The following is a 21,332-nucleotide window of genomic DNA, read 5'->3' on the forward strand; positions in this document are numbered from 1 at the left end:
CTAAGCTGACCTCTAAAACCATTGTCTGTGGCATCTTGCTTCCAGGCTTCTTGTTCCTGCCTTACCATTTCTCCTCTCCATCTGTTGGGCTGCAGTGGCTTGGAATAAGATTAACTAGGTCAGAAGCTAGCAGTTCCCACTTTGAAGGTCACACATGCCTCTTTTGTTGAACATGGAAAAATTATATTGATAGAAAGGGAATTATGGATCCCGTTGTCTAAGCACATGCAATGAATGTTCAAAATTTATAGTGGCAGCAGGGAAATCTGGTAGAAATAACAAGAACCAAAATCAAAACCCTCCTCAGGAGATAATTACATTTATTTAATTCCACACTGCAGTGTTTATGACAGACTACTGTTAATAAAGTCTTTCTATAAAATAATTCTGATTTTGAGAATAAGACTATGTATGTATTATGTTTGGCTTGTTAAATGCCACAGCTATAGGGGAAAAAAAAACTATAGAAGAGAGGCAAAATTTGCTGAAGAAATAACTAGGTCAGGATCCTTCAGAATTTAAATGAGTTTCAGGAAGTATATTCCAAATGATAACTGAAACAAAGCTGTGTGTATGTGTAAATATGATATGCAAATACTAGAAAGCTTCATGGAATGCATACTTTTTCAGGTTGCTTTTTAAAGAAAAATGAATACCTGAGATGGGAAATTGCTGTTGACTCATAAAATATGATGCCACATGAGGAGAAAAATGAAATTAAATATGTGACCTATATAATGAAACACAAAAAAACCTTAGCTTAGCTGCTTACTGGAGAAGAGAAAAGGTCTTGTATTTGTCTGAAACCACAGGGAGAATATAAGGAGAGTGAACTGAATTATCTGAAATGAAGTCAGCTATGACACCAGCATAATATCCTGGAAAAATACTTCCAAGCCATCTCTCCTGAGCATCAGTGATCAAGATAGATAAGACATCTAAATAGCACTGCCCCCTTCAGCACAGCCTGCTTATCAAAAGAATCTGGAAAGGGAGAAATGCACTTTACAGTTTTGTCCTTTTGTCATTCAAAAATAAAAGCTTGTGTATAAATCCTGAGAGGGTTGCCAGCACAGTGCAGAAAGCAGGACAAAAAGGTGTGGCACATTTACACAAAGTCCTGCACACTGTGGGAAACACTGAAAATAACCAAAGAAGCAGCTGAAGCTGGGTGTGCCCTTTCCTATAGTGGGACACCTCATTAGGTGTCTCTCTTGGTCCTGGCCAGGTTAGAGCGATAGAAATGTTTCAGGGATGCTAAATGGGAAGGCTTCTCCTTCCAAGGCCAGGAAGCCTGGAGGAGAGTGGTATTTGCTGGGCAGAACCCCTTGCACAGGTCACGAAAGATTTCATCAACCAGCTGAGAGAAAAAGCCAATCCAGAGGGTTTTATCCAGACCCTGCACGGAGCGAATCTGATAGGCACTGTAAACACTGGTGAAAAGGAGACGGTCAAACTCTGTCGTAGACAGGGGAGTGTCGGTCAGTGAATAATATCTCAGATGCTGCTCGATCTCTGCCGGTGTTTTGGGAACTTCCACCTCCAAAATCCGCAGGATCCGCCGTGCCGGGCGCAGGGAGGCCAGCTCTTCATCCCGCAGCCGGATTGTCCCGTTGGCCCGAATATCCAGCCTTCCCCAGAGCATCTGGAAGAGGGGAGCAGCGCTGTCACGGCCAGCCCAGCTCTGCTCCATCGCTCACAGATGCGCTGCAGAGCAGAGCGCTCCGCGGCGCTGCCAAGCCTCGGACCAGAGGCGGCCTCTCCCCCCTCCATTCCTTCTCTGCCAGCCCCACAGCCCGTTTGTTTCCCCTGGGACCCCTTCAGCTCTTGCCTCCCACCCTGCGGTCCCCCCGTCCCGCCCGCAGCATCTCCGCGGTGCGGCCGCTCGGGAGGGGCAGTCGCCAATCCCGGCGGGATGGTCCCTTGTCCCCCCGCGGACACCCCTGAGGTGCCGGGGCGTGGGGCAGAGCCCCCTGGGGCTGCAGCCAGCAGAGGCCGCACAAATGCCATCAGGCACGGCCGAGGCTCCTGGAACCCGCCAGGGACTAGAGCAAACAGAACGGGTGAGTTTTTACGTGCGGGCAGGTGGGAGCCTGGGCACTGCCAGTGCCTCGGCCCGGGGCCCCCAGTGCTCAGGAGACCTCTAACATGATGCCAGCGTCCTCCGGGCCGCCACGGGCTGTGCTGGTGCCGCCGTGAGGATGTTCACCTGCAAGACATCAGACACAGCTTGCTAGCACAACACCTTCCTGCTTGCTGCTTTTGCCACTGGGTTGTCAAGAATGTCTTCAACATTCCCGAGCTACCACTCAGCTTGCCAAATATGACAGATGCTGACCACGGGATTTTGATAAGCAAAACAAGCTCTGCAAGAGAAGCAGCAGTGGTTGAGGCGAGGTTTTGGATATCACGGCCCTTAGTCCTGCCAACAGAGATGAAGCTCTGTTTTACAGCAGCAGAGGCACTGCTTTGACAGGCAGCAAGGGAGCCTCTCACACTGAGCATGGATGGGGTTTGAACGGATGGGGTTTGGTTGCTTGGCAGTTTTTGCTGGAGAAAGTCGTGCTGTCCAATGAAAGGAGGGTGCTGGCAGGCTCCTCAAGCTGCTGCTAGAAACATAAATTGGTGCTTACCCTGGTTTTCTACTTCTTCCCTAAGCTTCTGCTGCTGGAGGAGTGTGAGGATAAAAGAAACCTTGTCAGATCCATTATGGCTCATTTGATGTCCAGCTAATTACTTGCTGGGACACATGACATCATGTCATCTGGGGAAAATGGATATGAGGCCAGAGGAATGGCATTTTTTGAATATTAAAGTCACATTAATCCTAAGAATTGTTTGGTTTTCATTTCCTAATACTTATAGGGCTTTAACTGGCTGCATTTATTTTATTTCTTTTTTTGTGTGTGTGAAAAAGGAGACACAAGCTGTCTTGGTCCAGGACTGTGAGAGAGAGGCTGCAACCCCTCCCTCCTCTGTGTTATCAGTGTCATGAGGTAGCCAAGACCCTCTTCTATTTCTTACAGACTCATCCTTCAGGTTAAGAAACATGAAATGGAAAAAGCTCATAGCAAATAGTAAGTTCTCTGATACATTTATGAGATTGGGTTTTTTATTTTTGAAATGGATGAAGGCTTCTTTATATTAAAAAAAAAAAAAAAAAAAAAAAAAAAAAAAAAAAAAAAGAGTGAGGATTTGCATGGAATACTCCAGAGTTAAAGTCAGGAGGTGCATATAAAAAGTAGAAAAATTATTAAGTACTATTCATGTATGATGACTGCCACCAAAAAATACTTCCAAATCTCCATTTTTGATTAGACCTTTTCAGGGAGATGTACAAGCTGCCTGGAGAAGTGTACTGCCAGCCTGCAGGCTGCAGAGGCTTGTTTCTCTGCACAGCTGCAAGCAGCTGTGATCCAAGCCAGCTGTGGCTTTGGAATGTGGGCAGGGATGTAGCTTCTCTTTCCTACTCCTCCACAGATGTATCAGCAAGGCTTTTAGCTCAGGTGAAAGCATTGTATCATCTGAAAATGTCTTTACTGGTCTTGTCTCTCGTAACTGGTCCTCTAGGTTCACAGATCCCTCTCCTGAGGATGTCTGACTGGCTGCAAAGTCAATGAATTTGTTGAATAGGTGCCAAACTGCCTCATAAATACATACAGTGGTAGTTTCTGAGCAGAGAAAAATTTAACAAACCATAACAAATAATGTATTGAAATAATAACATAAATATCCTCTGGGGAAGGGAAAATCCTTACGTATTTTATCAGTCATCAGGGTTGGGTGGGGTTTTGTTTCCCAAAAAAGCATATAGAAAATCCACAAACAGTATTGCAGGAGATTATTTAAATAAATAAAATCCTCCCTTTGCCATCAAACACAGCAGCAGGTACCAGTGCCCCACCAGCAAACCCCCAGCTGGACTCCAGCTCTCTCCCTGCCAGTGCAGCTGTGAGCCCTCGGGCCGCATTTGAGGGAGCAGCAAAGCATCACACAGAAGGCACCGCGCGGAGGGTGCGGCTGGCAGATGTGCTCCTTACCTGTCGGCCTCTGGGACGCGGCGAGCACGCAGAGGAGCAGCCAGGGGCCGAGCTGAGCCGGGGCCATGGCAGCACTGCGGGGACAGCTGCCACCCTCTCCCCGCCCGCAGCCACCGCGCTGCGCCGGGGCGTCTTCCCGGGCTGCCGCCCATCCCAGCAGCCCCGCCTGGAGCCGAGCCGTCCTTCTGTGTTTGGGTCACAGCCCTGGGAAGGGCTCGCAGTTCAACTTGCTGACCCCGAAGGATATTTTCCATCATATTTTGGAAACTTGGAAAACTTTGTTGTGATGTTTTTGGCAGAATTGTTTAAGCTTCCTTTTCAAAGACTGACTTTCCGCTGCAATGATTATAGGAAGTTGTTAGTTGCAAGAAATTCCACTACATATGTTTGCCTCTTAAGAAGAGGGGACCCCCTAGTCCCTTCCATCTCTGCACAGTGCCTCTGTCACATACTGAGACACTTCTGCTCACTCCTCGGCTTCATTTTCACTTCTCCTTTTCCCTGGGTTCAAAAACCTGAAAACAATCCTGGAATGTCACAAAGAGATAAAGCGGAGTGCAGATTCATGGAAGGGCAGTAGCAGCCAAAGCATACAAGCAGGCAGAAGAAATGTCACTGGTTCAGTTCTGGAGGGAGAACTCAGTGCAGTGACCCAACAAATGTCAAGTATCAAAGCAGTTCAGGCTTTACCACCTCATTGTCCTCTCCTGTGAGTGGACTTCTGGGTTACAATGAGCACAGTCTGCCTTAGATGTTCTAAATTACATTGACTTTACAGCAGGGATTTGTTCTCTACACATCTTTACATATTTTTTAGTGCCAAGTCCCCAGTCAAACTGTTCTGCAATTCTACTCTGTATGGTGTAGTATGTGATGCCAAGGTTATACAAATGTGCAGTAATATGTATAAATAAGGACTGATATCATCTCCCCCAGGTTAAAGGGAGAAAGAAGTCTGCCTAGGAAAGAGAGAAGGTAAAGCTGATATGCATCCTGTGCTCAGCAAGTTAAGGGACATCAGTCACCTGATAGTGTACTAAGGGCTGGGATGATGTCCTGGTTGGTAAGTTGTCTGTGTGCAAAGGACCAAACCTTCTGAAACTTTCAGGATCTGTAGCTGTACCTGGTAATACCTGGACTCACACCAGCCAGGAGAAGCAGCACATAATGGAAGAGTCACAGAGGGACCCACACTATCCAGAGCCACTCTTCCTCTCAGTTTGGATCCAAAGCAAGACCTGTGTTTCTGTCTTTGCCTCAGGTTTCTTCAAGTCGCTCTGCACTGCCTTCGTTTTTTATTATTTTTTGATGCTTACTCTTCAGTTGCATCCCTTTCTTCTTTTATTAAACTGAATCACAAGTTACCCAAGAGGCATGGCCCATCTGTGCAGTGAGATTGATGTGCCTTCTGCTTTGTGCCAGAGTCCTTTTTATGTCACAGTGTACACATGACTTTGTCTAGAAGCTGCTGTGGAAAAACTCCTGTTTTGTGGGTCATGAAACAGCCTCCCTTTAACTTGCAGCACATGACATGAAGAGGATTGCCCAACAGGATTCTGGCCAACATCTGTGAAAGCTGAACACGATTTTGTCAACAGGAGAATTTCCTAGGAACAGCTTGCAGATAAGTGCCTAGAGGAGGACAACCACATTGGTGGGAGGGAGAAGAGAGGAGACTTGGGGGCTGTGCTCAGGTGACTGACTGAGGGACCAGCATCAGTGTGGATGCTGCCTTGAGCTAGAGGAATTTTTTAGAATTACCTCACTATCCCACAAAGAAAGGCAATTTCAGAGTGATAAACATATTCCTTAGTTGTCTGTACAGCAGCAATACTTGCACAGAAACAAGGCTGGGTTTCTGACAGCTGCACAAAGTCTCTTCATGTACAACTGCAATGTTAGGCAGTGCACCTGCTCTCCTGAAGGATTTGTCCTTGCCAGGTACTCACAGCTGAGCACAGCCCTGCCACTCTGCACTCCCCTGGCCATTCCATCTGTTGTTGGAGCAGTTTCAAAATGTCACAAGCCAGGTTTATGCAGGGACACCTTGACTGGCTTCTTCTTTTTCTCCATGACCTCCTGAAGCAGGAACATGGGAAATGAGAGCAAGAGAAGAGAGGTCAAAAACTGCAGCAACTGATTGGATGCTGATTGAGGCACAAGGTGTGGCACTAGAAGAGCTTCTTTAGGAGGGAAGTTTCTTTGAAGTAGGACTTCAGGGAGATAGCCTATTCATAAAAGGGAATTTCTGCTTATAGAATTGAAGAAATTACATTCTATCATGTCACCCAGAACTTGGGTGGATTACTCCCCAGCCTGGGGCTGTCTTGCAGATGCTGAAGGAAGGAAGAAGACAGAAGAAAGAGGTGAAGGAAGAAGGATATACATGGCTCCCAGAAAAGGCAATGTTTGAGTTGCTGGAGTGGAAGAAGTAAGAAATCCTTGAGGGAAGCAGGAGTGAGGCACTGACTACAACCAGACAGGACCTCTGTAATACTGGCATTTCCCAGGTGTGGTGCTGCCAGTCCTTACAAGGATGCTTTCCTTGTCTTTTTGTTTCAGTTTGTGAGCAGCATCTACAAGTTGAAGGAGTAATGAGCTGTGTAAAAGTGACAGGGAGGGCCTCATCCCACTGCACCTACTGCACATGAGGTGGATAGACACCCTGACACTGTCAATAGCCACATCCTCAGGGAGGACAGTCTCCTTGCCTGGCTGTTAGGGAGAAATGCCAGAGTTCTGGAAAACACCAGCAAAACCTACTCAGCTGGAGAAGCTCACATGGTGACTGTGAGTCATTGCCTAAGGTCTATTGTCTCTTCAGTACCAGAAAATCTGTCTTCTGTATATATATATATATATATATATATATATGTCAGCTACACCTGGCTTACATCTCAACCCACATCCTCCTGCAGTTGGAGAATCCAACCCAGGCAAACAAACCTTGCAGAAGCTGGCAGTATTCAACAGGCATGGACAGAAGGTTTGGCAGACAGTTTTGTGCCTGGCCAAGTTGACCACAGCCTTGTCCAGCACCCAGCAAGTGTCCACCAGCCACAAGGAACCCAGAGTAAGCAGGCTCCATGAGCAAAATGGCCTCTGGAGCTCAGGAGCAGTGGAGCCAGCAGAGTGCACAAGTATTCTGTGAGGCTGGGCAACCTCTTGTGCCCTGGGATAATGAGCCTAAGTGGGTGAATTGCAGCCTTCCTGATCTCCCAGGCTTCACTAAAGGGAAGAGATTCAGGTCCACTTGCAACTATTCCATGTATTAAAGACCTGCTGGAGCCAATGCCTGTTCCCACAGGGCTGGCTACTGTACACACATTCTTGAGCAAACCTTGCATGTGGTCTAACTTGACAGGCATCATGTCTGACATTTCTTGATGTTGGTCAAATTCTCCCTCTGCACAAACATTAATTTTAAAAGGCAAATTTCCTGGTGTTCCTGCTACCATCAGTCAGATTTACTGTACTGGGAAACATGTACTTTTTATAATCTATAGAACATAAGTCTTGCTGTAGTGTCAAGCAACCTGGGGTGAAGGAGAACATGGAGAGGAAATGTGATTTATAAAGAATTTTCATGGTGATAGAAGTGGCACCAGGAACTTTTCTGTCTTGCACAATAGGCATCAGCATGCTATGAGAGCCACTGCAAAGAAAACAGCCAGCTGTGGAACATCTTGTAGGAAGAACTAAAAGTTCATTTCCTATTTAATCTGCTCAATTGAAGACAGATCCAAAATAAAGCAAAGAGTTGTGTAAACCCCAAAATTTCTGCCTATCTGTGTTCACTTCTCCTTCCCATGTGGAGCTGTGACTTTTAAGGTGAGTGGCAAATGATATTTATTTTTACCAGAGAACACATTTGAGTCACATCCCAAACACTGCTGGCCACAGAAGCTGAAACAAAATTTTAAAAATGTTTAAAAAGAAAATTAACCAGCCCATGTTTACAAGGCTGGGGTGGGAACAAATATGAAACCCAATTATTAGAATACAGTTCAGTCTTTATTCTTGAAGAGATCACATTCTAGTCACAGCAAGTAGGGTTTTTTTTTTCTTAATTGAATTTACTATTGTTTTATCCCTTCCTCTATCCCATACCCTCATACCCTACCCTCCCCCAAACCCTTATAGTGCTTTTACAATTTAAAAGCTTCAGTATCAATTCAAGGAATCTCTACAAACTGCTAGTGAATTATTTTATGAAATCTCTTATACAAGTTTTCGGATCTTAATGAAGTCAGTCAGCTTTCTGACGCAGAAGAGCATTATGCTTTTTCTGGACCAAGGACAAGGGACATTATGAATTGATGACTGCTGTAATATAATCCCATTCAAACAGGTGGTGGGTGGACTGGAACTACAGCATTCTTTCAGCATTTTTGGAAAAAGAAGTGATTTTCCACAAGAGCAAAGAAAGTGGTAATGCTATTTTATCATAGAGCTCAAAATAACTGGAATACTGACAAAAAGACACAGACTCTTGTCTATGAGACATGGGGAGGGATATATTTTTGGCTGCAGGAAAAAAACACCCACACTCTGAAGATGCTGGAGAAAATAAAGACTGCTTGATTGTGAAGAAAAAGCCAGACTGAGGGAGCGTCACATCAGAAGTTACCTGCAACTCCTGTTGAGAGAAAAGGCACTGACCTAATCCCCATGGAAACAATAGAGATTTCCATAATTGTTTTGGTCTGAACCCATATACATTTGTATTGTCGTGACAGGAACTGTATCAGAGCCATTTACATATGCTTTGCCTTTTCTTTTTGCCATATTATTACCATCTTCCCAACACTTGTCCTGGAGCTAAGAAACTGCTGTCCCATTGCTCAAAGCCCACAGCTGCTTCAGTGCAGGTGCTCAGGTTCTGACTTTCACCTGTAGGGACTGCTGGCAACAGTTATGTTCAGGAAACACTAGGCCACAGGCAATGCCTGCATTCTATTCAATTTGCAAACCAAAAAGACAAATCCCCCATTTTACAATTCAAAGCACCAGATAAACATCTACCAGTTGGATCATAAGGATTGTAAATTAGCATGCCCGGGCCTTGTGCTTTTCATCTACTTTGAAAACATTCACGAGATCACAACAGGCAAGTATCTCACATCAATTTTTATTGTTATAAATACTATATCAGAACAGAAAGGATGGTGCTGCACATCCACTTCCTTCTGCTGCTATTTGGCATCTTCTTTCTTTGCTCCTGCTTCTATTTTCAGGGGTTCTGGAGCAGGACGATAGGCAGGAAATGCCTCCCATGGGCTATTGAGATCGAACTTCCGAAATTCCTGAGCTAGCTCCACAGGCTCGGCCACCACCCGCTTGACTTCATCATCATACCGCACCTGCAACAGCACAAAGGACACAGACCAGCATTTTCAGCTGCCCCTGCAGCACATCTGCTGTGCACAGTGACCCACTCATGACCCAGACCACCCTCTGTGCAGACAACTCCTTCTTACCCACGGAAAAACCACAGGCCCGCAGGCCTCTGCCACAGCTTCAGTTCTCATCACTAAACAAGAGCTCTCCAGATGATACTGAGATCTCTGGAGTGCCCAAGAAAACACTCCTCTTTGCTTTGCTACCATGCCCCTCAGGTGTCATGACTAAGCACCTAGAACTAGGAGCACCCACCCTAACAGTCCACGTGCAGTTCATGTGCAACAACACATTTGTCATTTGACATAGGAATTCCTCCTGAGACACTGAAATAAGATGGCCCATCTTGGGCCTGTATGGCTGAGGACTGCACTCATGAATCTTTATAATACTGCATTTGTCTGGTTTTAGTTGTTCTGATTTCTAGTGTAACACTCAGAACAAGGGGAGAAAAAGAAGACAACCAGGATGGAATGCAGGTGAGTACCAGACACTTCTGATTGGCTTGCTTTATCCTCACTGTGCCAGTCCATATCTCTGAACCCCACGAGATGCTGCCTTACCCTTGCTTGCAGGATTTTGTTATTTCTACACTTCTTAAACAGCCTCTTTTTTGCAGAATTTCACTGTTTCCTTCTGAGACTCAACTCAGTCTTAACACTGCACCAAATACACCTGCTTCTGCAGGGCAGTCATTTGAAACTAGACAGATACCAAACGCTCTCATTTCACCTGTGGTTGGCATACAGAGGTAAACAATAAACAGCAAGAGCCAGTTTAATCAGAGTTTTATAATCTGGGCCTACAAACACTCAACAAAATGAAGTTCCAACTAAATCAAGAACAGTTCAGTCCTTTATCCTTCTAGACATCTCAGTTTTGCAGTGGAAACTTTCATCTTCCAGAAAACGTGCTGAAACCAGAAGCACCTTCTCTGACTGACAAGTATCTTTGGAATACAGCACATAATATTTGCCCAATTTCTCCAGCTTTAGGCTGCTTCATTACGGATGATATTTTGTGTGATAATTCAAATTTCTATGAAGATTTATACAACTCCTCTGGAATACAGACAAGTTATTGTAAAGCAGTCACATCTTTGTACTGGAACTCAGAAAAGAGCATTAGAGAGAGACCTGATAACTTTAGACATGACTGTATCTCCTACCTCCACATAACCAGAGAGTGGGAAGTCCTTCCGGAATGGATGGCCCTCAAACCCATAATCTGTGAGGATTCGCCTTAGATCAGGGTGGTTGGCAAAGAAAACACCATACATGTCCCAAACCTAAATGAAAGGGAGCCAAGTTAGTTGAATTGCATTTGAAAAAAACCCAAAAAACCATAAAATTCCAGTTATATGCCTAGCTTTGTACAGTGCCAGCAAAACTGATGCAGGAATTCATTCAAAAGCAAATCAAACACTGTTTCATCTCCTACTCTGAAAAGGCAGCCAGGGAAACACTTCTCTCTTTCTTCCCAAGGGCACTGGGGAATCCCTTTATTTGGGAAAATACAGCCTCTCTCTGCAAAGACTCTGCTCCCAAGCACAGCAGCACTCACCTCTCTTTCATACCAGTTTGCTGCCTTGTGCACAGGCACAGCTGAGTCCACAGGAGTCAGCTCATCGGTGTACGTCTTCACACGGATCCGGCTGTTGAAGCGCAGGGACAAGAGGTTGTACACAATCTGAAGCAGAGGAACAGGCAGCGTTTATGGACCTCTCTGAGCACACCACTGCCTAAGCAAGGCCACACAAGGACTATTTCAAATATTCTTTATGAGCAGATTGCATTCAGCACTTCAGAGCTGGACACTAATAGACATTCCTATGACTGAGGTCCCAACAGCTTATCACTTTGGTCCTTAGAAGTGTGACAGAAGTCAGACTTAGTCATCACGACTGATGACGAAGAAGTAAAGAGAGATACTAAATCTTAAGAGAGAGGCTACTGGAAGGATGGAAACACTTGACAATGATCTGTCTCAAAGAAAATGGCCATCAATCACTCTTGCAATTACTATCAGTGGGAGAATGCTAATAAAAAATACAGTTAATTTTCAGCAAGCAAGTTGGATACCAGAGAACATTTCCAACTTCTATGGTGATGAAGTCTAGTACAAAGGCTGTTTATGAGGATTATTATAATCTCTGGAGAGGAAATACACACTGCAAGCAAACTGATAAAAAGATCCCAAAAATTTGTAAGGAATTTTAAAGCTGTGTTTGATCCTGCCTTGGTGACTGGAAAAGATGAATAAATTAAGGTCTATATTTCTATTATCTCTATGTAGTACATTGATTTTTGAAAGAAAAATACTGAATTAAAAAATACTCCAGTTCTTCCACAACTGGAGACCTTTAACTTAAAACTCTCTAAATTTTTTTTCCCACTGCCAGAAACCAAAGAAAGTGGTGAGAGGTGCAACAGCACCCACAGCCATCAGCACTTGTGAAGCCCTCCAAGCACTGCACGTCTGAGCAGTTCCTACCTCAAAGCGGTACTGCCGAGATGGGACATCAACAGCAGTCAGGTCAGCCAAGGATTTGAACTGGGCATTGGTGTGGTCACGAAGGAAGGTCAGGACAGGAATGATCCCATCTGGATGGATCAGAAGTTCCAGCTCATTGAAACAGGTCACCTGACAAAAACACAACAGTGGGAAGAGCATGAGTATGAACACCAACAGGACTGAACAGGATGCTGATTTCAGCAGAACATTCAAACAAAGAGACACAACAGCCACAAAAAGGCATCAGATCAAGGAGCTTAACAACAGCAGTACTTTTCTCAGAATTCTGACTGTTTTTGTTCCCCAGAACATCTTCTCCGAACAGGTAACAAAAAAGTGGTGTGTTCACTGGATCCTGTCCTGCCACAAGAACAATTTCTTGAACAGCACCTACCTGTACTTGCTGGATATACTTGGGCAGAATCTCAGCCACATACTCCCCAAAAGCACACAGCTGCTTGTGTTCTACTTCATTTTTTGGTCTGACAGTAGCTAAGGAGAAAAATAGTTTCCAAGATTACGACAGAGAACACAGAAAGAAGAGTAAAGAGTCCCATTAACCAGTCTAGCTGTCTGTCAGAGACTACACTATAGCAACATACTTGTGTTATACAGAAGGTGGAACTAGGCACTTTGATAATGAAAGAAATTTGTGTCAGTGCTAAAATTTTGTCGACTCTAAAGAGCAGCACGAATTGTCGAACGAGATGATGGAGAAGTAAATAGTCAGATAAAAAAGAGGGCAGCAGACATAACAAAACAATGTGGGCTTAGGAACTGCTCACGTCATTCAACCTGGGCCTGGATTTCTGGGTTTGCTGGATGTGCAAGCTCCTCATAATCAAAACACTCTAGGAACTCACGTTGTTGGGGTGGATTTTTTTGCTGTTACGACTAAAAGCCTTCAAGAGCCCGGGTGATGAGGGGCTACGAAGCTGCTGCCCAGGCACAGCTTTGCGCAGAAAAAGCAGGTTTGGCCCTGCATCTGAGAAAGGATGCAGACAGGAACCCAGAGCAAGCCCGGCTACCAGCACAGCCACCCTCCTGCGCAGCTGGGGTTTCGGGTCACCGACACGCTCGCTACACCGCCCGAGCCTTCCGTGGGCCGGTTCGGAGCCCTCCCGCCGCTGGCAGCGCCACCACCGCCCGCCTCGCCCCCCGCCCCCGAACAGGCCCCGCACTCACGGCGAGTGTCCGCGGCGGAGCTCCCCGCCAGCCGGGCCCGTGCCGCCGCCGGTGCCGCGCCACCTGCGGAGAGAAACGGACACGTCTCACCGACCACCGACCACCGACCACCGCCAACCGCCCGGCACGGCCCGGCACAGCCCCGAGCCCCCGCGGCACAGCCTCACCTCGCAGCGCGGCCCGCGCCAGGCCCCGCGCCGCCGCCGCCCACATCCCGCCGGGACACGGACGGGCAAGGGCACGGGGCGGAAGCGGAAAGCGCCGCCGCCGCCGCGCTTCCCCCGGGGGCGGAAGCGCGCGAAGAGCTTCCCGGGAACGGCTCCGGGTCGGTGGGCGGAATCGGCGAGTGCCCGGCGGCGGCTGGCGCAGGGTGAGGGCCGGGAGCAGCCGCTGGGGCAGCCCGGGGCGGCGGCATGAAGGGAGGCGCCGCAGGTGGGTGCCGCGCGGTGCGGCGGGGGGAGCGGCGCGGCCGGCGAAGCGGGCACGGAGCGGCGAGCGCCGGGCGGTGCGGGCGCGCAGGGCGGCGGAGCCCCGCAGCCCCGGGCCGAGCCTCGCACGGCCTCAGCGCGGCCCCGGTGGGCATCTGCGTTTCTCCGAGGATCAGCCTCCCTTCCTGCCATCTCCCCGCCCCGGACCGTGGGGTCCCTGTCAGTTGTGCTCAGCGGTTCCCCCATCCCGGACGCCGCCGTGGCATCCGCGAGCCTGTCAGGAGCAAGGAAAGAAGGAAGCTGGAGCACAAATCCCATGAGAAGCGGCTGAGGGAGCTGCGTTAGTTTAGCCTGGAGAAAAGAAGGCTCGAAGATGACCTTATCACCCTCTCCAAGTGCCTGAAAGGAGAGTGTAGCCAGGTGGGGCTTGGCCTCTTCTGCCAGGCAGCCAGCGACAGGGCGAGAGAACAAGGCTTAAGCTGCACCAGGCGAGGTTTAGGCTGGACATTAGGAAGAATTTCTTCTCAGGGAGGATGATTAGGGACTGGAATGGACTGCCCGGGGAGGTGGTGGTGGTGGTGTTGCTGTCCCTGGAGATGTCAGGAAATACTGGATGTGTCACTCAGTGCCATGGTCTAGTTGACATGGTGATGTTCGGCCATAGGTTAGCCTTGATGGTCTCAGAGGACTTTTCCAACTTAAGTGATTCTGCGATTCTGTGAAGGGAGTGTACTAGGTGTTGGTGAAACCACTGTCACTGATAGCTTGGCCTATGGAGTGCATGGAGCATACTATTTGGCTTTATGGGAAGTTAACTGTCCTGCATGCCTCTTTCTTTGTAGCAGAGACACCGTGGGTGCAAAGGGGAGCTTTGTCTGGGTGTCTGCAGGGAAGATGTGAGATTTACGTAGTCTTTACTTGCTTCTTGGCATTTCTTTTGTGACCTGGCATCAGTCCTCTGGGAGTTGTGCAGGGCAGCGTGGGCAGCTGGCACAGTCCTTATCCTGGTGCTCTGTTTGGTCTGTTCTGCATTCTGGGCTGAAGCTCCTAAGCACCTTGACTGTAAGGATAAAGAGCTTTAACTGAAGTGGAAGCCAATTTGTAGGATATGCTCATGCTTCATAAAGCTGGAGAAATGCTACTGACATGTTCTATGCTGCTGCAGTTCCTCTTACAGACTAATGGATAGGTACTTTTCAGACAGACCAGAACTACTGTAAAATCGAGGTAAGAGTATAATTAAGGCAGGCTATCACCAGAGATGAGATGGACTTGTCCAGCCAATTAGGGATGTAGACACTACTTCCCGTGAACAGAATTTGAGCAAAGAATTTTGGAGCCCTCCTGACCAAGCAGAGTAATTGTAAGAAAATGCGTATTTGACAAGGTAAACTGTGGAAGAGTAACTGTGAATCTGTTTGATAAAAAAAAAATCACATCTTTGTGAAACATTGTACTTGAAATAATGTTCATTATTAATGGAAGAGATTTTTGATATCAGACATCATAGACAGCAGCTCAGTTATGAAAATGAGTCTAAAGTGAATGCAGGTAGGCAACTGTTCCTAATGCTGTCAAGAGGCATGGTAAAAAGGAGATTCTTGCTGTAGTAGTCCTTCTGTGTTTCAGAAACTTTTCTGACCCACAAACTACCTGGAGATCTGCAAACATCTGTGGTACCTACTAAGAGGCTTTTTGTTCCCTTTCCACTTGGGAAGCAGTAACTAACAACATCTAACATGTTTTGCATGCTGAAGTTGACTGGCACATTACAAACAGCATAACCATCAGTTATCTCATTTGCTGAGCTTGAAGGGCTGGTGGTTATGTCTGGCAGACATCTCATGCATCTTTTTGGTAAAAACAAGTTCACCTTGATACAGACTCATCATTGGGTTTGGACAGTGATTAACACCTCCTTATGATATGAACTGCTGCCTGTTCTCTTTTTTAGTATAATACCCTAATCCTTTTCACATCTAGTCCAGCTATGCTGCTACTGCTTTTTCTGGCTTTGCAAGTTTCCTAGGGCAGTTGCTGGACTTTCCACTTGAATAACTTGCTGCATTTCTTTGTGTCAGTGAAATGAGTGGTGAAAAGATATGCGCGTCTCCCAGCCCTGCTGGGATGTGATGCTCACTCTACTGGAAGTTTGGTATATATTATAATTTTAATTATGCCAGCTTCTCATTTGCTGTTTGAGGTTCTGAAGCTCAAGCACAAGTTTCTGGCTGTGCTATTTATGTTCAGTCTAAAATATGCTGGACTCTTACCAATATGTTTGATTTTCCCCTGTACCCTGAAGTACTGCATAATCTTGTTAGTGGTGAGAGAAAGCCATATAATTATTGTGATTTTACAGATTGCTGGAGGTCTGATTTGTGCAGCACCATGGACTCATCAGAAGAGACTGGAGGCTCCTCTGCAGAAGAAAACTACTTTGTGAACTACACCTTCACCGACCGCTCCCACTCGGGCCGCGTGGCCCAGGGTATTATGAAATTATGCTTGGAGGATGAGCTCTTTGCTGATGTTACAATATCAGTGGAAGGCAAAGAATTCCAGCTGCACCGTTTGGTCCTCTCAGCTCAGAGCTGCTTTTTTCGTTCTATGTTCACTTCCAACCTAAAGGAGGCCCACAACCGAGTGATTGAGCTGCAGGATGTTAGCGAGAGTGTCTTTCAGCTCCTTGTGGACTATATTTACCATGGAACTGTAAAGCTGAGGGCAGAGGAGTTACAGGAAACCTATGAAGTGGCAGACATGTACCAGCTGACTGCCCTTTTTGAAGAGTGCTCCCGTTTTCTGGCCCGTACAGTGCAGGTTAGAAACTGTCTGCAGGTCATGTGGTTGGCAGATCAACACAGTGACATGGAGCTCTACACAGCTGCCAAACACTGTGCAAAGTCACATTTGTCTCAGCTGCAGGAGACAGAGGAGTTCCTACACCTGCCTCTCCGCCTGCTCACAGATATCCTTACAGGTAAGGAGTTCTTGAAAATACTTAGGATGTGGGTGTAGAAAGAGACTTTCTACAGTCTGGTCAAGTAGTGAATGAAATAGATGGAAAGATACAAACTTTCATAATCACTGTCTATTCAGAGACTTAACTAAGCAAGGCAGAGCAAAACATTCTGGATACCTTTATGAGAAAAAGCCCCAAACTATTGTTACTGGACATGAAACATCTAAGCTACAGAAAAGGGACTTAACAGGATGCCGGAAATTCACAGCAGCTCCTGAGTCAACAGGTTAGAAGTGTTACACATTTTTTAAACACAACTTCCAACAATTTGTTGTAATTTTGTTTGCATTAAAAGTAAAACATAGAGGCTTTACCAGAAATACACATCTTATGAAAGGCTTTTTTATCCCTTTAGCTCATAATCATTTAACATAGTAATACAATAACTCAACATCTGTAAGAAGGCTTGAGCACATATTTTTAGACTATTTTAGTGTTATTTACAATTGTATGTAATAGTTAGGTTTACTTAGGCACTCAACTGACTGAAATAGAAGCATTGTAGCATCTTGAGTAATACAGTAATTGCCCTTCTTGTAGAGGTAATAGCCTTCCACAGTAATGGATGCCATGACTCAGAGTTGTAAAGGACATGTGAACACATAAACAACTTAGTCCAGTTTCTACCAATCTTTAAAGATCTGCTGCCCTAGTAGGTACAGTCAGTACTTGTTACCTCTCCAGGATGCTGCAGTCACAAGTCCATTCTTCTGCAGTTATGTATCATTGCTAGAGGAAGCAAGAATGCAGAAACATCTCATACATCCAAATGTGCCTCTTTCATGCTTTTAATTATTCTTTGTAACTGAGTAAGTATCTAGACTTTGTGTGTCATGTGTTTTATATGCAGTTCCAAAAATAAACCTATTATGACTGGCTTCTTTGGAACACTGGCAAACCTGTCCATAAGACCTAAACTAGCCTTTAGAGTTGATGCTATGCATTTGAGAGTCTTCACAGATATTGCATTAAATTATCTCTATTGCATCTAAAGAAATTTACAGTCAAGAACCTACTGAGTGTATGTACTGATAGCTCAAAACTGTGACAAACTTAGAGTGATTTTGATAACTATCTAGCTAAAGTTCATTTAAAAAAACCTTTAAAAATCATGAAATAAAACTGTAGAAGGTCACCTCTAATTTCCTAGGGATTCCACATAAAAAGCAGTTTTAGGACTATGGACGTTAGCACTTGTGGTCCTAAATTAAAACAATTGCTCAGTAATAACTTTTTTCCATGCATCATCTATTTTCATATGTAGAATCACATTACTCTTAAAATGGATTAAAATCTGAAGTACTTCCCTACTGCTGGTGGGAAAAATCCTTTTATTTTGCCTTTCCTGCATCTTCGTTTAGTTAATTGAGAATTAAATAGAGGAAACTTTTAGTGGCAAAAATTAAAATTATTTTCATGAAATAGTAATTTATTAAGTTTACCTTCTGTTGCACTCTAGGACCAATTTCAAAAGCTTTTTGTTTTTCTTTTTAAGCACTACATGTGACGGTTAGCTTATGAGAATCCTTTTAAACAGAGTTGAAATACCTGCTTTTGTGCCACACTTTTTCTGCTCCCTTCCACTGTAGAGAAAAGCATTGGAATTTGGCTGGTGCCTTCAGCATCATTGAGTTCAGAGTTTGTCATGAGAACAGACTACAAAATCAGAGAGTCTTTGTAGGGAAGCTTCTCAATGAACACAGGCATTATTGCTGGCTTTCAAACTGGAAGAAATACCTAAAATCTTTTAGGTAATGTACTGATGATAGTGACGCAAGACTTTGTGGCTTAACCAAAACTTGCAGTTATGTCTGGAAAGAGATTTAAATCCGATGCAGACTGTGGAGTGTTTCCTACTGTCACACAGCTAAGAAAAGCTCTAGTAGCTCATTGGGGATTTCCAAATGTTAAGAGGATAGGAGCAACACCAGATGTTCAGTCATGAGGGTCAGCTGCCTGACCGTGCTCAGACACATTTTGTACATGACTTTTGCTAGATAGGTTTCTAGGACCAGACAGAAAGAAAGGCAGGTGCTGAGATTCTCAGTAACAGAATCTTCTTGCCTAAATGATTAAATAAGAAAGTATTTACCATTGCCACACAGCATGTACGTTCTCTCTCCTGTCCTCTTTCTCTTGGACATAGATTCCTAAATAGATTGCTGAAACTCATCCAAGGTGCTTAAGATCTGGCAGCTCTGTGTTTTTATAGTTACCCAAATGAATTTCATGTAGTTGGCTGGCTGGCAGTGCTGATCATGCCTGACAAAATCTATAAACACCTGTGTCTATTTTTCCTCTCTAGAAAGTAGGGTTTGAGGTGGGAGTCAGAGGAGGCAGGCGCAGGAAAAGGGTGTTCCAGAGTACATACACCTTTGTCTAGATACCATAAATGTCTTTCTGTCCCCGAACCGCAGATGGCGTTCCATGTTCTCAGAATCCAACAGTTGCCATAGAAACCTGGATCAACTTCAACAAGGAGGAGCGAGCGGGCTTTTCAGAGACTTTGAGATCGAGTCTGAAGGTATAAAAAGACCTTATGTTCTGGGGCTCATGTAGCACTTGCTGGTTTCACACTTCTCAGGGCAGGGTATTCTGCTCACAGGTGTGACTTGGAAGTCACAAACCACAAATGTCATTGGAATTCATGGTGCTTGGGAGAGGATGCTTTCAGTGTCATAAATAGCAAGCCCACTGACAACTTTTTTCATTTAACCTGAGGCTTCTTTCACTGGTGATTGGAGCAGTGCCACAAATAACTCCTTTCACTTCAGTTAACAAATAAACTGTTCAGAAATCTGTGTTTGGCATTCCTCTTAACAACTGTACTCCATCAGTGATGTAACTGGCCCTTACCTAAACCATGAACGCTTGTGTTCAGTGACATCTGTGGCTATTTTACTGTGCCAGATATGAATGGTATCTTGAAAAGGCCTTGAGGCTGAGTCCTGAATATTCTAGGGTGGCAGGACTTGGGAAGGAGGTTATACACCTCAGGCCCACAGGTGGGTCCTAAACTGGAAAACTCAGTCTTGAGCCTCATTGATGTGTGAACAGTTCTAATTCTGCTGACGTACTTCTACTTTTGCTCAGGTGATTGGAGAAAATGTTCACATCTACCTGATTGGAAAGGAGTCATCACGTACACATTCCCTCGCCGTCTCTCTGCACTGTGCTGACGATGACTCCATCAGTGTGAGTGGCCAGAACAGCCTGTGTCACCAGATCACCGCAGCCTGCAAGCACGGTAGTGACCTGTACGTCGTTGGTGGCTCCATTCCACGACGCATGTGGAAATGCAACAACGCGACTATAGATTGGGAGTGGTGTGCTCCTCTGCCCCGGGACCGGCTCCAGCACACCCTCGTCTCCGTGCCGAGCAAGGATGCAATATATTCCCTGGGGGGGAAAACTCTACAGGACACTCTCTCTAACGCTGTCATATATTACAGAGTACGAGACAACGTCTGGACAGAGACCAGCCAGTTGGAAGTGGCAGTCTCTGGAGCTGCAGGGGTGAACCTTAATGGTGTCATTTACCTGCTGGGTGGGGAGGAAAACGACTTAGACTTCTTCACCAAGCCCTCTCGGCTCATTCAGTGCTACGATACCAACACAGAGAAATGCCACGTGAAGCCATACGTACTGCCTTTCGCAGGGCGCATGCACGCCGCCGTGCACAAGGATGTGGTGTTCATTGTGGCCGAGGGGGATTCCCTGCTCTGCTACAATCCCCTGCTGGATAGCTTCACCCGCCTGTGTCTGCCAGATGCCTGGAGCTCAGTACCATCCCTCTGGAAAATTGCCAGCTGCAATGGCAGCATCTATGTCTTTCGTGACCGGTATAAAAAAGGGGATGCAAATACTTTTAAACTTAACCCAGCCACCTCTGTTGTAACAGTCACAAGTGGCATCAAAGTGCTGCTCACTAACCTGCAGTTTGTCCTGGCCTAAACAGGCCCAGTGATAGACAGCAACAGTGTCTCAGCTCAAAGACACTTACAACCCTCAGCACCAGTCCCAATTACTACAGGCTCACATCACTCTGCAAAGACCCCATCGTCTGTACTTGTGCAGAGGAAATACAGGCTTTCTGACTGTGGGCCTATTCTTTTACATAGCACTATCAAAACCATATTGAACTGTTGTATCTTAGATTTCAGATGGACTAAATACTTTTACTTTGATTCCTTGATGATAAGTTGATTGCATTTGAGGCCCAAATGTCAGCAAATGGCTATTTTAGCCTGGAACCAATCCACCACTAAAAAATCCTGTGGCATATGGAGAACATTCTCCTTGGCCCAAACTGCTAGTTTTAACTGCCTAGGAGACTGTGTGTTTCTGCTGTGTCAGTCACAGAGTTAGATGTGCACTATGTCCCCCAGGGATGCCCCCATTTAAACATTCCTGTGTCATACTGCAGAAATGGGGTCTGGCAGACAGATTCCAGAACTGACCCCAGGACTCTTAGGTTACATTCAGCACTTCTCCTAGATGAGTGGTAACCAACTGAGTACTTGCTTACTGCTCTGTCATCACCTAGTATAAAGAGGGTGGTCAGTTTTAGAGCATTGGCTTCCTTTACTGTACAGGAAATCCCCACCTGTAATTATAACATAGTGTTGGTGAAAAGACAGAAATAAGACCATTTCCTCCTACCCCTCTCTGTTCGCACTGTAACCCTTTGGGTAATAATCTGAATAAAGTCTCTACTGAGACAAAATACTTTGTTTTTTT

The 21,332-nt window shown here is 45.7% G+C and overlaps 3 protein-coding genes across 5 annotated transcripts; 1 reads left to right on the forward strand and 2 right to left on the reverse strand.

Annotated features, from left to right (window-relative positions):
* Window positions 1–303: 303 nt before the first annotated feature.
* FAM180B (family with sequence similarity 180 member B) lies at window positions 304–4,184 on the reverse strand. The gene is made up of 3 exons (XM_056492558.1): window positions 4,041–4,184; window positions 2,142–2,209; window positions 304–1,645 (listed from the first exon to the last, which is right to left on the reverse strand). Exons 1-3 carry the CDS (start codon window positions 4,105–4,107, stop codon window positions 1,202–1,204), a joined length of 579 nt encoding a protein of 192 aa, XP_056348533.1. The 5' UTR covers window positions 4,108–4,184; the 3' UTR covers window positions 304–1,201.
* A 4,968-nt stretch (window positions 4,185–9,152) lies between these two features.
* Window positions 9,153–13,389, reverse strand: NDUFS3 (NADH:ubiquinone oxidoreductase core subunit S3). The gene is made up of 7 exons (XM_056492580.1): window positions 13,307–13,389; window positions 13,140–13,202; window positions 12,349–12,446; window positions 11,934–12,083; window positions 11,004–11,129; window positions 10,609–10,728; window positions 9,153–9,403 (listed from the first exon to the last, which is right to left on the reverse strand). The coding sequence occupies exons 1-7, from the start codon at window positions 13,350–13,352 to the stop codon at window positions 9,236–9,238; spliced, it is 771 nt and encodes a 256-aa protein (XP_056348555.1). The 5' UTR covers window positions 13,353–13,389; the 3' UTR covers window positions 9,153–9,235.
* KBTBD4 (kelch repeat and BTB domain containing 4) lies at window positions 13,318–21,325 on the forward strand. Of its 3 annotated transcripts, none has more exons than XM_056492560.1 (4): window positions 13,318–13,509; window positions 15,930–16,550; window positions 19,010–19,116; window positions 19,686–21,325. In XM_056492560.1, the coding sequence occupies exons 2-4, from the start codon at window positions 15,959–15,961 to the stop codon at window positions 20,544–20,546; spliced, it is 1,560 nt and encodes a 519-aa protein (XP_056348535.1). In that variant the 5' UTR covers window positions 13,318–13,509; window positions 15,930–15,958; the 3' UTR covers window positions 20,547–21,325. The 3 variants fall into 3 exon arrangements, with proteins under 3 accessions (XP_056348535.1, XP_056348534.1, XP_056348536.1); XM_056492559.1 differs by having other exon boundaries at window positions 13,414–13,571; XM_056492561.1 differs by lacking the exon at window positions 13,318–13,509 and adding an exon at window positions 13,661–13,987.
* Window positions 21,326–21,332: the final 7 nt, after the last annotated feature.

Source organism: Oenanthe melanoleuca, chromosome 5, assembly GCF_029582105.1.
Source record: "Oenanthe melanoleuca isolate GR-GAL-2019-014 chromosome 5, OMel1.0, whole genome shotgun sequence".
Taxonomy (NCBI): domain Eukaryota; kingdom Metazoa; phylum Chordata; class Aves; order Passeriformes; family Muscicapidae; genus Oenanthe; species Oenanthe melanoleuca.

Bases quoted from the DNA above. Each gene is read 5' to 3' on its own strand.
- NDUFS3 (XM_056492580.1), bottom strand. From the start codon at position 13,352: ATGTGGGCGGCGGCGGCGCGGGGCCTGGCGCGGGCCGCGCTGCGAG. The intron at 13,203-13,306 runs GTGAGGCTGTGC...TTCTCTCCGCAG, and splicing joins GGCGCGGGCCGCGCTGCGAG to GTGGCGCGGCACCGGCGGCG. The intron at 12,084-12,348 runs GTAGGTGCTGTT...TGTTTTTGTCAG, and splicing joins AGTATATCCAGCAAGTACAG to GTGACCTGTTTCAATGAGCT.
- KBTBD4 (XM_056492559.1), top strand. The intron at 16,551-19,009 runs GTAAGGAGTTCT...CCCGAACCGCAG, and splicing joins GCTCACAGATATCCTTACAG to ATGGCGTTCCATGTTCTCAG. The intron at 19,117-19,685 runs GTATAAAAAGAC...ACTTTTGCTCAG, and splicing joins CTTTGAGATCGAGTCTGAAG to GTGATTGGAGAAAATGTTCA.
- FAM180B (XM_056492558.1), bottom strand. From the start codon at position 4,107: ATGGCCCCGGCTCAGCTCGGCCCCTGGCTGCTCCTCTGCGTGCTCGCC. The intron at 2,210-4,040 runs GTAAGGAGCACA...GATGTCTTGCAG, and splicing joins CGCGTCCCAGAGGCCGACAG to GTGAACATCCTCACGGCGGC. The intron at 1,646-2,141 runs GTCTCCTGAGCA...CCCCTCTTCCAG, and splicing joins ACGCTGGCATCATGTTAGAG to ATGCTCTGGGGAAGGCTGGA.